This window comes from Kogia breviceps, chromosome 11 (assembly GCF_026419965.1).
Source record: "Kogia breviceps isolate mKogBre1 chromosome 11, mKogBre1 haplotype 1, whole genome shotgun sequence".
NCBI lineage: Eukaryota > Metazoa > Chordata > Mammalia > Artiodactyla > Physeteridae > Kogia > Kogia breviceps.
Window position 1 is genome coordinate 73,046,104 of NC_081320.1, and position 16,551 is coordinate 73,062,654.

The 16,551-nt window shown below is 38.8% G+C and overlaps 1 protein-coding gene and 1 long non-coding RNA gene across 11 annotated transcripts in view; one reads left to right on the forward strand and one right to left on the reverse strand.

The window, feature by feature from the left end:
* The window catches only part of ATL2 (atlastin GTPase 2), a 67,874-nt gene that overhangs the window by 23,658 nt on the left and 27,665 nt on the right, over positions 1–16,551 (forward strand). For 6 of the 10 annotated variants that reach the window (XM_059078819.2, XM_067007769.1, XM_067007768.1 and 3 more), the window contains exon 2: positions 6,322–6,566. The exons of the other annotated variants lie outside the window; for them this stretch is intronic. In XM_059078819.2, coding sequence (XP_058934802.1) covers positions 6,322–6,566 — 245 coding nt within the window. The remainder of the gene's footprint in view (positions 1–6,321; positions 6,567–16,551) is intronic. 10 annotated transcript variants of the gene reach the window in all.
* Positions 12,702–16,551, reverse strand: part of LOC136792165 (uncharacterized) — a 59,594-nt gene continuing 55,744 nt past the window's right edge. Inside the window, exon 3 of the long non-coding RNA XR_010835580.1 lies at positions 12,702–14,266. This is a non-coding gene — a long non-coding RNA (uncharacterized lncRNA). The remainder of the gene's footprint in view (positions 14,267–16,551) is intronic.

Here is a 16,551-nt window from a genome sequence, read left to right on the forward strand (position 1 = left end):
TTTTAAATGTGTGTATGTGGTTTAAAGCTGCATAATATGTCAACATGTAGTTAAGATATTAGACTGGGACTTCCCTGGTGGTGCGGTGGTTAAGAATCTGCCTGCCAATGCAGGGGACACGGGTTCAAGCCCTGCTCCGGGAAGATCCCTCATGCCATGGAGCAACTAAGCCCGTGCGCCACAACTACTGAGCCTGTGCTCTAGAGCCCAAGTGCCACAACTACTGAGCACGTGGGCCACAACTACTGAATCCTGCACACCTAGAGCCTATGCTCCACAACAAGAGAAGCTGCTGCAATGAGAAGCCCACACACCGCAATGAAGAGTAGTTCCCGCTCACCACAACTAGAGAAAGTCTGCGCTTAGCAGCGAAGACCCAATGTAGCCAAAGATAAATAAATAAATTTATTTTTAAAAATATATTAGGCCAATTTCCAGTTTTAAGAAGTTTAACATTAGGGACTTCCCTGGTGGTCCAGTGGTTAAGACTTCACACTCCCAATGCAGGGGGCCTGGGTTCTATCCCTGGCCAGGGAACTAGATCCCACATGCTACAACTAAAAAAAAAAAAAAAAAGAAAGAAAGATCCCGCATGCTGCAGTGAAGATCCCACATGCCACAACTGAGACCTGGCCCAGCCAAATAAATAAATATTAAAAAAAGACATTTAACATTAATTTTCACTACCATAAATAACACTTATAAACCAACTTATATATCTGTGTTAACATCTTTGTTTCTTATAATAAATATCTACAAATAGGTTTACCATGGTATAATGTTTTTAAGGCTTTTTGAAATACGTGCTGGATTAAACTTTTGAATACTTAGATACTATTTTCATTTTGTTATGGAATATAAATGTTGAGGTCCAAGTACCAGACATCAAAATATCACTTTGCTTTTGTTGAATAGCTAATTTTTATAGATAGACTGAGTGCACTGAGTCCAGGCTACTATCCATAAAAATTTGTTACAAGTTTTTATTTGGAATGTGAATAATAAATTAAAATATACTTTCACTGCTTTTGAAAAGTGAAATACTTTTTACTTGTTTCTCTTTCTACAAGTTTAGTTTTGGGTTGATGTAATCTATTGTTAGTAACATTGTAATGCAGATTTGTAGCACCTTTTTATTGTCATAGTTTATGATTAAGATTGAAGTTTGCAAATGTACCTAGGTCAGTCCTGAAGTGTAAATTTTCCTGTTGGAATAAGTGCTGAATGTATGAATTTGGCAAATTTAAGATAAAGTATGATTAAATAGCAATAAAAAAAGACAGGTGTCTTTTTTTTTTTTTTAAATAGACTTATTTTTTAGAGCCGTTTTAGGTTCACAGCAAAATTGAGCACAAAGTACAGTCTGGCCGCACGCTTGCTCACCCCCCCAACCCCTGACCCCGCACCACCGGTCCTCACACACCTGCAGCCTCTCGCCCTGTCAGAATCCCACACCAGGGTGGTACACTTGTCACAATCAGTGAACTTTCATTGACACATGATTATCACCCAAAGTCCGTAGTTTACATTAGGGTTCACTTTGGGGGTTGTATATTCTATGGGTTTTGACAAATGTATGATGATATAGCTCTACCATTAGCATCATAGAGAATAGTTTCATGGCCCTAAAAAAATCCTCTTGTGTTCTACCTAGTCATCTCTCTTTCCCCACTTTTTTACTAAGACGGTGTCTTTTTGTAGGCCTTGTGGTAAATAGGTTAAGTATACTTAGTGTTAAGGTATGGAGAAATATTTGAGGAACAGTTGATTGTCTGTAGGTGTCTTTCAGCTTTGACCCTGAAAGATCCACATCGGGGAGAACTGACTTGGAACAGTGAATTAGGAAAATCTATTGGAGGGCTGAAACCTCTTTTTCCAGCAATGTCTTGGCATTAAAGAGTGGAAATAAAATCACTATTCTCTACATAGAATTTAACTTCAGTTTAAAATCTTAAGTGATGCTAAATTTAAAAAGACTTCCAATTGTAGGTGATCAGAGTATTAATATTTATAGGTATTCTAAAGAAATTTGCATGTAATTATCTTTTATACGGTGGCCTATATCAGTGTTTGATGAATGAAGTACTTTATCTGTAGTTAGTCCAAATTTAGTAGAGAAATTATGATGGGGGAGTAAATTTAGCTGAATCACATTGTATTCCATGATACCTGTGAAACATTCGCTACACTTCCCTTTAGAGGTCTGTTGACTAGAAATAGTGACAAATATGCTGCCTGTTTATCTGCAGTATTTATCTTTATTCGTGCTAATAAAAGAAAACTGGCCACTGTAATCAGTTAATTTAAGTGAGATTTTAAGGTAACAAAGATTTCCTGCCAAATGGTTTGTTTTTATTTTTAAGAAACCAACTAATGCTTTCTTTACATTAAGAATAGACTACTTGTTGGTTTTAACAAAATCAGCAATCTCCAAATTTGGTCATTACGATACTTTAGCACTTAATTAATTTTGAGGGTTTTTTTTTTTTTTTTTCTTCGGTACGTGGGCCTCTCACTGTTGCGGCCTCTCCCGTTGCGGAGCAGAGGCTCCGGACGCGCAGGTCCAGCGGCCATGGCTCACGGGCCCAGCCGCTCCGCGGCATGAGGGATCTTCCTGGACCGGGGCACGAACCGTTGTCCCCTGCATCGGCAGGCGGACTCTCAACCACTGCGCCACCAGGGAAGCCGTTGAGTTCTTTTTAATTAAAATGTGTTAACTTGGTAGAACTTTGTACTTTGAATTGTAATTTTGTGATAAATATACTACTCTTGAGTTGCTAGAAGTATTTCCCCAAATTAATTATGTGATTGTCAGATTAGCTTATAAAATAGGTAGGGACATGTGTAAAACTCCTGAGTAAAATATGTAAATTTCATTCATTCAAGAAATACTTATTAAGCACCTGCTAGGTGCCAAGCGTGTTCTAAGTACTAAGAGAGTGGTCAGTAGGGTGATTGGGATACTTATTTTTGTGGCACATACTTTCTATGGAGGGGGAGATATAAGGCACACATGTAAACAAATGAAAAAAGTTATTTTAAATACTGAAAAGGGCTGTGGGGTTTTGTTAAAGTGATGGAGAGGGGTCTGTAATTTAGACTGAGTGGTTGAGGAAAGAAGATACCATTCGCACTGAGACCTAGATGATGGAGAGGCAAGACACGTACATTTCTAGGGACAGAGCGTTCCAGATGGGGAGAACACAGGACAAAGATTCTGGGGTGGGAAACAGGTTTGGCCTGTTCAAGGAACAGCAAGAGGGCCAGATTGCAGGGGCCAGATCACACAGAACTGTGGAGGCCATGGTAAGGAATTTAGAAGTTTTTTTTTTTCCTCTATTTTCTGGTTATGGTGGGGAACTAATTGAGGGTTTTAAGCAGAGGATTGGCAATCTAGGAGGGGAGACATGTAATAAATAAGTACTTACATAAATATTCAAATGATGGGTGGATTAAGATTGGGGGAGTGTAGGAGGACTAAATTTGGTTAGGAACCTTAGGGAAGATATTCCTGAGAAAATGACGTTTAAATTGAGACGTAAGGAATTAATTAGGGGAACAACATGGGAAAGAGTATTTCAGGCAGAGGAATATCATGGGTGAAATAAGAGTCTAGAAAGAGCTTAATAGCATAAGGATCTGAAAAAAGGTTAGCTTGTCTATTTGTAGTTTACACAGGGGAAAATAGCACTAAATGGGGCAGAAGAGATTTGGCGGTGAGTACAGGATTTTATGAGGCACGTGTAGGATTTTAGTTGTTAATGCTCTGTAGCAATGATTTTAAGGAGAGTAACTTAATCACATTTACATTTAACCGTATTACTCAGTTGCTACTCTGTGAGGATTGGTTTGGAGGAGGGGGCAAGAAGGGAGACCAGTTGGATACCACCTTAAGTGAGATAAGATGGTGGTGATGCGAATAGGGATGGTATTAGTAGATTTTGAATGAAGACAAATTTAAGGCCTTCGTTATTGGTTAGATTTAGGGGTAAGGAAAAGGAAGGATGTATCATGGACAGCGCTCAGGTTTGTGCCTGCAAATGGGTAGATGGTGATGTTGTTACACAGTTACACTGGTCAATTGAAGGTCACTGTAGAGTTTTAGCATTTTAAGGTGTAAATAAAAGCTTTTCCATAGGATTGATTATTTTAAAATTACTGTCACCTTAATGACAAGCACCTGTAATGCTTACGATGTTATCAAGCATATTTCAAATCATTTAATCCTGATGACAACTTAATGTGGTAGGTGCTATTATTATCGCCATGTTACAGATGAGGAAGCAGGCATAGAGAAGTTAAATGACATGCATCTAGGCAGTTTTGCTTCTTGGTTCATTCTTTTTAAAAAAAATTTATTTATTTTATTTATTTATTGCTTCTGGCAGCGTTGGGTCTTCATTGCTGCATGTGGGCTTTTTCTCTGGTTGCGGCGAGCAGGGGCTACTCTTCGTTGCGGTGCGCGGGCTTCTCATTGTGGTGGCTTCTCTTGTTGTGGAGCATGGGCTCTAGGCCCGCGGGCTTCAGTAGTTGTGGCACGTGGGCTCAGTAGTTGTGGCTTGTGGGCTCTAGAGCGTAGGCTCAGTTGTTGTGGCACACAGGCTTAGCTGCTCTGTGGCATGTGGGATCTTCCTGGACCAGGAATCGAACCCACGTCCCCTGCACTGGCAGGCGGATTCTCAACCACTGCGCCACCAGGGAAGCCCCTCCTAGTTCATTCTTAACCACTAATTAGGCTTGGAAGGTTTTAATCACACAATTTGCATACTGTTTGGTAATATATTAAATTGGAATTTAACTATGTTGTACTTTTCCTGGAAGGTTTACTTTTTGTGCATTCAAATAGCATACCTGGCTATATCTGTATAGCATTGAAACAAGCAGTGATAATATCCTTTTTAATTAAATACTGATTGCTTTTACTTTCAAAAATTCTCCTTGGAAATTGACTGCTCTTTATATTACATTATATTGTTACTGTTTGCAACACTTTTTGAAATAGTGTTGATTTTGCTTTGTACAGTTAAATGTGCCTTGTGATGTGAAGGTAAAGGCTCTAATAGTCTTTGCAAATCAGATAAGCTAGATGTTTCTTTCTGTAAAGAAATTTAAAATTCATTAATGTAGGTGTATAATCTTCGTGCTGAGAATAGTGTTTGTGTGGATAAGGTATTGGTGCACTAATAATGTGCCACTCCTCAGTGGACTGGCTGTCTCCTCGGTGAGGAGGGGCTGTCATTGCATTGAACACAGTAGCTACTGTAGGTCTCCTTAGATTGGAAACTGGCACTTAGTAGACAGTCTCAAGGGGAGAGTCTCTTAAAAATGTTCATGTGGGAGAGGATAAGGTCCCCAGGAGTGTTGCTAGTGGGATCAAGCAATTGATAGGGAAGAAAGGCAGACAAGGTACATAGTCTCTGAAACTAGCTATTAAGTGGGTTTAAAAACAAAAAACAGAAAACAAAACAGAAACCTAAACTTTAAAAAAACTCTCTCACCTGTTACATATTCTATAGTTATTTCTTCATCACTATTCAGTAAAGTTCTTCTGCAAAGGTTAACTTCTTTTGGTGTGCTGGGTGAACAAAGGAGTTTATATGGCTGGTTTTTAGGAGCTATATAATTTTGAAGGGGTGTCTGGTGTTTGGTGAAAAAGGTCCCTAGAGACAGATGAAACTCTGCACCTCGTTGACTGTTCTTCTTATGTCTTCCACTAAAACATTAAACCTGTGCTTTGTTTTAATAAGGAATGCTATACTTTTAGGTAACTCGTGTTAAATTAGGGAACCATTAGCTTTATCATGTGTCATTTTTGGAAATTTCTTAGGACCTTAACCCTTGAAGTTTCAGAATGAAAAATAATGTTTACAATTTATATGTATATTTTAATCTTTGTAACTTGGAGTAATTTCCAGGTGATGCCTATAGGGAAATTGGAATCTGAATTATTAGGTGAAATTGATTTTCCACTCACTACGTCTAGTTTCTGTGTGCATACAGGAGCAAAAGTTGTTTATAGAATAATAGTGTTCAAGAACAGCTGCTGCTCACATTTAGCTGTTAAGACCTGATTGAGATAGAGGCCTTACTTAGGATTCCTGCTTATCTCTCTATATAGTAGGAAACTGACTGGTATTCTTGGTCCTATTATAGAGGAAGTGAGAAATCCAGTGTGTGTTTGAGCATCACTTTTTGTAACTATTTCCAAATGACCTATAATGGAGGAGAAGTTATTTGAAATTTTGCTTTAGTTGTGATCCTTTAGGAAAAGTTTAGAATGCAGGAATTAAGGTAACCTGTTTCTCTCTTTTTTAACTCTAGGTGAGAATTATGAAGATGATGACCTAGTAAACTCTGATGAGGTTATGAAGAAACCATGTCCAGTACAGATTGTTCTTGCACATGAAGATGACCATAACTTTGAGCTTGATGAAGAAGCTTTGGAGCAGATATTGCTACAGGAGCACATACGAGATCTTAACATAGTAGTGGTATCCGTGGCAGGAGCTTTTCGTAAAGGGAAATCATTTCTACTGGACTTCATGCTTAGATATATGTATAACAAGGTGAATAGTGTCTTTTAAATTGAACTGAGTTAAAAACAAAAATTACCAACCAATATTGTTTAAAAATAATAGACAAAAACCAGTAAGAGCTGTATCTTTAATTTTACGAAAATACAGTTCTTGATAAGACTTCTCAGTTAAGACAGTAATGTGAGTTTGTTTGAGCTCTTGATTCTTCTTCATCTCCATAATTTCTTTTTGCATGTAGTACCTATTGAGGCATATGATTGAGTACCTGTGTTCCAAGCATTGTAGCTCTAACCTAAGATGTCTGAGTATACTCTAAAGTCTCTGAAGCACTTGTTCAGTCTCTCGCTTTTTGTTATTTCCTCACACCTTCCCCTTCTCAATCGACTTTACAACAGTGGGTGAAGTAGGCTGATAGAGACTTCTGTAAAGGTATACTTATGCTCCTCAAATAAGTCTCCTTCAGAGACGTACTTTTTGAGATAAGGTTCAGTTCCTTAAAGTGACTTCCATGGTCTTCCATGATCTCTGAGCCTCATCCCTTGTCTCTGTATGTCAGGTATACTATAGTTTTTGCAGTTCCTCGAGTATGTTGTGTTATCTCTCAAATGTTGCTGTACTGTTGGCTAATCTTTTTTCATAGGAAGCCTTCCTTGGTGTCTAAGACTGTTATGACCGTATGGCACAGGTCCTATGTTTCATTGATACTACTTTAGTTACTTATTTTTCCTGGCTAGTTTACTGTCAGGAGGGGGCCTTATCTTGATTACCGTATCTCCCATGCCTGGCATGATAATTGGCCCATAGTAAGAACTTATTTTCTATTTTGACTGATGAATCACCCTTTCTCTACACATTTTCACTTTTTGATGGTACCAAGACAATTATTTCCCTCCCCCTCCCTAACTTTGACTTTCTCCCCTGAACAAAAGCAAAAAAAAAAATTTTTTTTTTCCGCTTGAGTCAGTAGTTTTCTAACAGTTGAAAGTTGGGCTGAGGGAATGAGAGTTTGATAGAAACCAAGAAGGAGGAATTGGACGTTTGTCGTGGAGCGCTTAGGGGGAAGGGCTTTATAGGAGGAGGCTTTAGACATTCAGAAGGCCACATGAAGGTGCTAGAAATAACACTTTGACAGAATTATGTAATTGTCTAAACATCTGTCAGGGTGTTCACCTTTACGAGTTCTGTAAATCTGTAACTGGATATGCATCCTACTTGAGATAAGTAATAAGGCAAACATTCCTAGTTGATTTTCAGGAAGCTTTTCAATATTCTTTCCATAGGGATCTCTTCAGGCATGTTCGAGCATGCCTGAGTATCAAGAATGTAGTTCATGATGAAGAACACTATTTTACACAAGTTGGAAATTGAGAAAGATATAGTATTTTAAGGTTTTTCCACTTAGACTTGATTATTTTCCAGAATTTTACATCTGAAATAGAGAAATGTATAAATAGTGACTTATTCTTTAAAAAAAAGTCTGTACATTTAAAGATGATAAAGAATTTCTGTATTTTGAGGCTCTAACTCCTTAAGTTAGCTTGTGTATATTGTTTCTGTCTGTGTCTGAGCTGTTCACTGCAAATGTATTTGATTCCAAGTAGGTCACAGACAGAATGTTAGAAGGGGAAGGAAGCTTAGATCACTTGTCTAGCAAGTTTCACCTTAGGTGCCATTTCTTATTTGATCTCTTATCAATTAGTAGTGGCTGTTCAGAGGGGGAGTAGTAGCCCACACGTGTCATATATTTGTAATCTCTGAACTAATAGAATTTCCACGTTTGTGGGGAAGATACTGAAGCCACAGAATGGTAAGGAGGGCCTGAGGCTACACACCTAGTTAGTGGTTTCTAAGTTAAATGTCTTTATTAATTTTCATTCATAAGGTTTCCATATAGGATTCCTGATGTAAATAATCTTATTCTGTCAATTGAAAATCACATTAAATAGTGTTTAATTTGGAGGAATAACAGGCTTCTACTTATACTGACTTAGTAGTGGGTCATGCTTTTCCTAGGAGATGAAAGTAAAGGAGAAAAAACAGTGGGATAGTTTTGGAATATTTCATTAACCTATATGCTTGCAAAGATGGGATGGTAGTTGAAGAAGGTAGGAGATGAACAGTGGCTTTATACAGTCGTCCCTAGATATCCCAGAGTGGGGGCGGGATTGGGGGGTGGTTATTGATTCCAAGACCTCCAGTGGATGCCAAAATCCCTGGATGTCCAGGTTCCTTATATAAAATGGCGTAGTACAGTCAACCCACTGTATCTGTGGGTTTCACATCCGGAGGACCTACTGTACTGATTTCGTATGTCTTCGGTATTGACCTGAGTCAATTTATGTAAAGCAGTTCACTAAAGGAGCCAAATGTAAATATTTTACTTCATGATTTAGAAATAGATATGTGTTTTAATTTTGATTTGTTAGTAAAGGAATCATAACAAAGCTGAATGTGAGCTCTTTTCTGTTGGATAAAAACAAAAACTTCAGTAGCTAAGTTCTTAAAACCAAGAATATTCTGCGATTGTTACCAAACATTTCCAAATTATAGGAGAAATTCTGATTTTTAGGTCTCATTTTCTTGCAAAGTAAATAGCTTCCTACACTTTTTTTTTTTAAGCTACTACTTGTATTATGAAAATAGGTTGTTTTTGCTTGAAATATGGAAGGAAAGAAATCAGTCTTTTGTAAACTTGAGAAGTGAGTTAAAAGTTTTTCTAGAATAAAATTCCTTCATGTCATGTTGGAATTAATTGGTTATTTATTTATTTTTAAAATAAATTTATTTATTTAATTTATTGATTTTTGGCTGCGTTGGGTCTTCATTGCTGCGTGCGGGCTTTCTCTAGTTGTAGCGAGCGGGGGCTACTCTTTGTTGTGGTGCATGGGCTTCTCATTGCAGTGGCTCCTCTTGTTGTGGAGCATGGGCTCTAGGCACGTGGGCTTCAGTAGTTGTGGCACATGGGCTCAGTAGTTGTGGCTCATGGGCTCTAGAGCGCAGGCTCAGTAGTTGTGGTGCATGGGCTTAGTTGTTCTGTGGCATGTGGGATCTTCCCAGACCAGGACTCGAACCTGTGTCCCCTGCATTGGCAGGTGGATTCTTAACCACTGTGCCACCAGGAAGCCCAAGACTGAATAATATTCTATTATATACATATATTACATTTTATTTATCCATTCATCATTAGTGGGCATTTGGGTTGTTTCCACCTTTTGGCTTATTAATAATGCTATAATTCTATGAATATGTTAATATAACATATATTCACTCATTATATATAATACATTAATATATAATACTGAATGATAATGGTATGAGGTAAGGGTTCAGCTTCATTTTTTTTGTATGTGCCTATCCAGTTGTCCCAGCACCATTTGTTGGGAAGGCTGTTCTTTCCCCATTGAATGGTCTTGCCACCCTTGTTGACAACTAGTTGGCCATAGATGTGGCTTTATTTCTGAACTCTCAGTTCTGTTGCATTGGTCTATATGTCTGTTCTCATGCCAGTACTAGACTGTCTTGCTTACCTTTGCTTTGTAGTAAGTTTTCAAAACAGGAAATGAGTTCTCTTATTTTGTTGTTTTTTTCAAGATTGTCTGTTCTAGGTCTCTTGCAATTCCATATGATTTTTGGACTTAGTCTGTCAGTTTCTATGGGAGGTTAGCTGGGATTCTGTTGGTGACTGGATTGAATCTAAAAGGTCAGTTTTGGGTAGTGTTGCCATCTTAATATTAAACATTTCAATCTTTGAACATGGGATGTTTTTCCATTTATGTGGATCTTCTTTAATTTCTTCCAAAAATGTTTTATAGTTTGCAGAGTATGTTTTACACTTCTTTTGTTAAGTTTATTCATTTTTTGTTGATGTTAGGAACAGAATTGTTTTCTTAATTTCATTTTCAGATTGTTCATTGCAAGTTTACAGAAATACAATTGATTGTTTTATATTGATCTTGTATCCTGCAACCTTGTTCAACTCATTTATTCATTCCAATAGTTTTTTTAAAATCATTTTAAGTGGACAATTTTATTTATTTATTTATTTAAATTTATTTATTTATTTATTTTTGGCTGCATTTTGTCTTCGTTCCTGTGCTCGGGCTTTCTCTAGTTGCCTCGAGCAGGGGCTACTCTTTGTTGCGGTGCACAGGTTTCTCATTGCGGTGGCTTCTCTTGTTGCGGAGCATGGGCTCTAGGCGTGCAGGCTTAGTTGCTTCGTGGCATGTGGGATTGTCCTCAACCAGGGCTCAAACCTGTGTCCCCTGCATTGGCAGGCGGATTCTTAACCACTGCACCACAGGGAATTCCCCGTTCCAATAGTTTTTTTTTAGTGGACTTTTTAATGTTTTCTATATATAAGATCATGTCACCTGTAAATACAGTTTTCCTTTTTCCTTTCCAATCTGAGTACCTCTTGTCTCTCTCTTTCTTAGCTAATTGTCCTGGCTAGAGTCTCCAGTACAATGTTGAGTACAAAGTGATAAGAGCAAATATCCTTATCTCTTTCCTAATCTTTAGGGAGAAGCATCTAGGTTTTCACACTATGTATGTTGTTAGTGGTAGAATATTTCTGTATATGTTTTTAAATCAAGTTCAGGAAGTTCTCTGTTTCTAGCATGCTGAGAGGGTTTTTGTTTTCTTAATCATGAATGGATGTTGGATTTTGTCAAATGCTTTTTCTGCATCTGTTGATGTGATCATATGATTTTTCTTTAGCCTGTTGATGTGATGAATCACACTATTAATTTTTTGAATGTTGAGTTAGCCTTGTGTCCCTGGAATAGTTAGTTGTGGTGTATAATTCTTTTTACACAATGTTGGATTCAATTTGCTAATATTTTGTTGAGTATTTTTATATCTATGTTCATGAGATATATTGATCTTTAGTTTTCCTTTCTTGTTATGTCTCTATCTGTTTTTTTTTTTTTTTTTTTTGCTGTATGCGGGCCTCTCACTGCTGTGGCCTCTCCCGTTGCGGAGCACAGGCTCCGGACGCGCAGGCCCAGCGGCCATGGCTCACGGGCTTAGTTGCTCCGCGGCACGTGGGATCTTCCCGGACCAGGGCACGAACCTGTGACCCCTGCATCGGCAGGCGGATTCTCAACCACTGCGCCACCAGGGAAGCCCTGTTATTTGTTTTTTTAAAAATTTTTTTATTTTTGGCTGTGTTGCGTCTTCATTTCTTTTTTTTTTAAGCATCTTTATTGGAGTAAAACTGTTTTACAATAGTGTGTTAGTTTTTCCTTTACAACAAAGTGAATCAGTTATACATATACATATGTTCCCATATCTCTTCCCTCTTGCGTCACCCTCCCTCCCACCCTCCCTATCCCACCCCTCTAGGTGGTCACAAAGCACAGTGGTTATCTCCCTGTGCTATGCGGCAGCTTCCCACTAGCTATCTAATTTACATTTGGTAGTGTGTATATGTCCCTGCCACTCTCTCACATCGTCACCGCTTACCCTTACCCTTCCCCATATCCTCAAGTCCGTGCTCTAGTAAGTCTGTGTTTTATTCCCGTCCTACCACTAATCTCTTCATGACATTCTCTTCACACATTCTGTGCGAGGGCTTTCTCTAGTTGTGGCAAGCGGGGGCCACTCCTCATCATAGTGTGTGTGCCTCTCACTATCGCGGCCTCTCCTGTTGCGGAGCACAGGCTCCAAACACGCAGGCTCAGTAGTTGTGGCTCACGGGCTCAGTTGCTCTGCGGCATGTGGGATCCTCCCAGACCAGGGCTCGAACCCGAACCCGTGTCCCCTGCATTATCAGGCAGATTCTCAACCACTGCGCCACCAGGGAGGCCCTCTATTTGGTTTTGGTATTAAGATAACACTGGCCTCATAGAATGAGTTAGGAATTGTTCCCTCTGCTTTTATTTCCTTGAAGAGCTTAGAGAGAGCTGATATCATTTCTTCCTTAAGTGTTTGGTAGAACTTACCAGTGAAACTGTCTGAATTTGGTTCATTCTTTTTTGAAGGTTATTAATTATTGATTAAATTTCTTTAGTAGATACAGGTCTATTCAGATGATCTATTTTTTTCTCGTGTGGGTTTGGTAGGTTGTGTCTTTCAAATAATTGGTCCATTTCAAATAAGTTATCAAAATTGTGGGCATAGAATTGTTCTTAATATTCTTTTACTATCTTTCTAATGTCCATGAAATTAGTAGTTTTGACTCCTCTTTGATTTCTGATATTATTATTTGTCTTTTCCCTGTCAAATCAATTTTATCGATCTTTTCAAAGGACCAGCTTTGGTTCCATTAATTTTTTTTTCCCTGTTGTGTTGTTATCCTGTTTTCTTGTGTTCAGCTTTATTGGTGTCTGCCGCATTTTTATTCTGCTTCTTTAGGTTATATTACTCTTCTAGTTTCCTAAGGTGGAAGTTTAGATGATTGATTTTAGATCTTTTTTCCTAATATATGCACCCAATGCTATAAATTCTCCTCTAACTGTTGCTTTCACTGCATTTTACATATGTTCATGGGTTGTATTTTCATTTTCATTTAGTTCAAAATATTTTAAAATTTCTGTTGAGACTTTTTTGACCCATGTGTTACTTAGAAGTATGTTGTGTAAACTCCAAGTATTATGGGGTTTTCCAGCTACGTTTCTATTACTGGTTTCTAGTTTAATTCAGTTGTGGTCTGAGAGCATACTTTGTATGATTTGTCCTTTAAAATTTATTTTAAGGTGTGTTTTAAGGCCCAGTATATGTCCTATTTTGGGGAATGTTCTGTATGAGTTTGAGAGGAATGTGTATTCTGTTGTTGTTGGATGAAGGATTCTATTGGGTTGGCCAAAAAGTTCCTTTGGTTTTTAAGTAAAAATAAAAGACACATTTTTCATTTTCACCAAGAACTTTTTTGAACAACGTATTCCCCTTTTTGTTCCACTACCTTCTGCCATTTTTCAGGCAACTTCACAATTCCATCCACCCAAAACTTTTCATCGTTTTGAGCAAAGAACCGTTTCAGGTGCTGTGGCGAGCATTGCCCTCTGAGGAAGGCACCATTAAGACCCTCATAAGCCTCAGGGCCCGATTGTACTCTCCTTGGTATGCATCCTGGACTTTATGGTATGAACGTAAAAAGGGAGATGGCCTTTGGCCAAATCGCTCCAGGGACCTGCTCAGTTACTGGGAGTCCCTGGTTGTTCCCTAAAGCTAGGAAAAGCAACCCTGGAGGGGAAATTGGTGCCTTTGAGGGAGAAGCCGAGAAGCCAATCAACCAGCTGATGCCGATAAGGCGTGACTAAGCCGAGAAGCCAATCAACCAGCTGATGCCGATAAGGCATGACTAAGCAAATTCCCTGCTTTAGGGGGATATATACGGCTACGCTTTGTTGTTAAACTTGCCTTGCAACCATCAGTTGTCTGTGCCCTTCTGATCTCATACCTTGGTGCGTTCAGTTCCCTACCCCCTCTCGTCGATTGTTGCTGCACTTTGAGGACCCGCCGCGGCTGGCGGCAAGTGGCGCCCGAACGGGGACCGGACGAGAGGGACATCTGAATCTCGGTAGGTGAATCCCCGGAGTGAAGAGTGAAAGTGTGGCCACATAGTAAAGTTGATAGTAACTCGGGGCAATAGTCAGAAGTAAAAAAATATGGGACAAGAAGTATCCAAGAAGCGACCTGAAATCACTGATCAAGAGAAGGAGTTGTCCACCAGTGCTTTCCAGGCTTTTACAGCTGGAAATTATGATGTCTGTCTGCAACATCTTGCCTGCCTACAAGATATAAACAAAGACGATTATAAAATAATTTTGAATACGGCAGTAGCTGAGTTTTTCAAAAGTAACCAGACAACAACAGATAGTTTAAGACAGACACTTAACCAATTGAAGAATCAGGTGCACTCGGCTGTTGAAGAAATGGATGGACTAGATGATCTTGAAAACAGTATGTTGTATTACAATCAAGCAGTCATCCTGTATCATGTCCGACAGTATACAGAAGCCATATCCGTTGGTGAAAAACTTTATCAGTTCATAGAACCTTTTGAAGAAAAATTTGCCCAAGCAGTGTGTTTTTTTGTTCGTAGACCTGTATATATTAACCTACCAAGCTGAGAAATCTTTACATCTTCTTGCTGTTCTAGAAATAATGATTTCACAGGGCAACAATAACAAAAATGGAAAGAATGAGACTGGTAAAGATACTATTTTTGTGTTGAAATATATGTAGGAGGACAAGGGACTTTACTGGCCGGCCATAGTTTAAAGGTAGTTAAAGCTGTTACAAGTTTGAAGTTTCCCTCCTTTTTTCCTTCTGATTTTCCCCAATCTGATTTTGAATTCTCAAATCTGGTGCACCTTAAATTATAATAATGGTACCATTCTAATTTCTTCAGTTTCTGTTACTGATAATAGTTTGGTTTTTTATAAGCATTGGGATTTTGGGAAGTTTGCATTGTCTTATTCTTATCAACCGGTTATTACTTGTGTTACACCCTGATATGCCTTGCTAATAGGAGATTTACAGATTGAGTTTACTTCTGGTTCCTTGGGATATAATATAACTTGTCAGAATTGTATTTTTAGTACTTGCCTTCTGCCTATGAAAGGAACTTTTTCTGTTATGATGTTAAAACAACCTTCCTATGTAATGCTGCCTATAAATATTTCTGAACCATGGTATCATAGTACTAGCATACAAGCTTGGCTAGAATTATCTGAAGCTTTAAAAAAAGACCTAAACGATTCATTGGAATAAGTGTATGGACTGATGGACACATTCGTTTGAACATACAAAAACTTAATGCGGAAATACAGGCAATTCAAGAAGCTCATCTACAAGAAGACGGGCCCCAACAATTAATTCAAGGACTCTTGGATCAGCTTCAATGGTTAAATCCAATGCATTTGGTTTTCAAAATGGACTCACAGGATTGATTACCGTGGGGTAATGTGTATTGTTGATGTTAATTGCATTACCTTGTTTATTACGCTTTATTGTTGGCCGTCTCGCTGCTCTTTGTCAGGAGGTGTATGGGTTGAAATTGCATTATCAAGCTTTAAAAAATAAAAGAGGGGGGAATGTGGCGAGCATTGCCCTCTGAGGAAGGCACCATTAAGACCCTCATAAGCCTCAGGGCCCGATTGTACTCTCCTTGGTATGCATCCTGGACTTTATGGTATGAACGTAAAAAGGGAGATGGCCTTTGGCCAAATCGCTCCAGGGACCTGCTCAGTTACTGGGAGTCCCTGGTTGTTCCCTAAAGCTAGGAAAAGCAACCCTGGAGGGGAAATTGGTGCCTTTGAGGGAGAAGCCGAGAAGCCAATCAACCAGCTGATGCCGATAAGGCATGACTAAGCAAATTCCTTGCTTTAGGGGTATATATACGGCTACGCTTTGTTGTTAAACTTGCCTTGCAACCATCAGTTGTCTGTGCCCTTCTGATCCCATACCTTGGTGCGTTCAGTTCCCTACCCTCTCTCGTCGATTGTTGCTGCACTTTGAGGACCCGCCGCGGCTGGCGGCAAGGTGCCTTTTACAGTCTTCCAGGGAATTGAAAATTTTTCCATTAAGAGAATTTTGTAAAGACCAAAATAAATGGAAATCCGAAGGTGCAATGTCTGATGAATACGATGGATGAATGAGAACCTCCCAGCCAAGCTGTAACAGTTTTTGCCTCGTCATCAAAGAAACATGCAGTCTTGTGTTATCCTGATGGAAATGTATGCATTTTCTGTTGACTAATTCCGGATGCTTTTCATCGAGTGCTGCTTTCATTTGGTCTAATTGGGAGCAGTACTTTTTGGAATTTTCGTTTGGTTTTCCAGAAGGAGCTCATAATAGAGGACTCCCTTCCAATCCCACCATATACACAACATCACCTTTGGATGAAGAATGATGTTTGATGTGGTTGGTGGTGGTTCATTTCACTTGCCCCACAGTCTCTTCTGTTCCACTTTATTGTACAGTATCCACTTTTCATCACCGGTCACAATTTGTTTTAAAAACGGAACATTTTCCTCATGTTTAAGTAGAGAATCACATCAGAAATATGGTC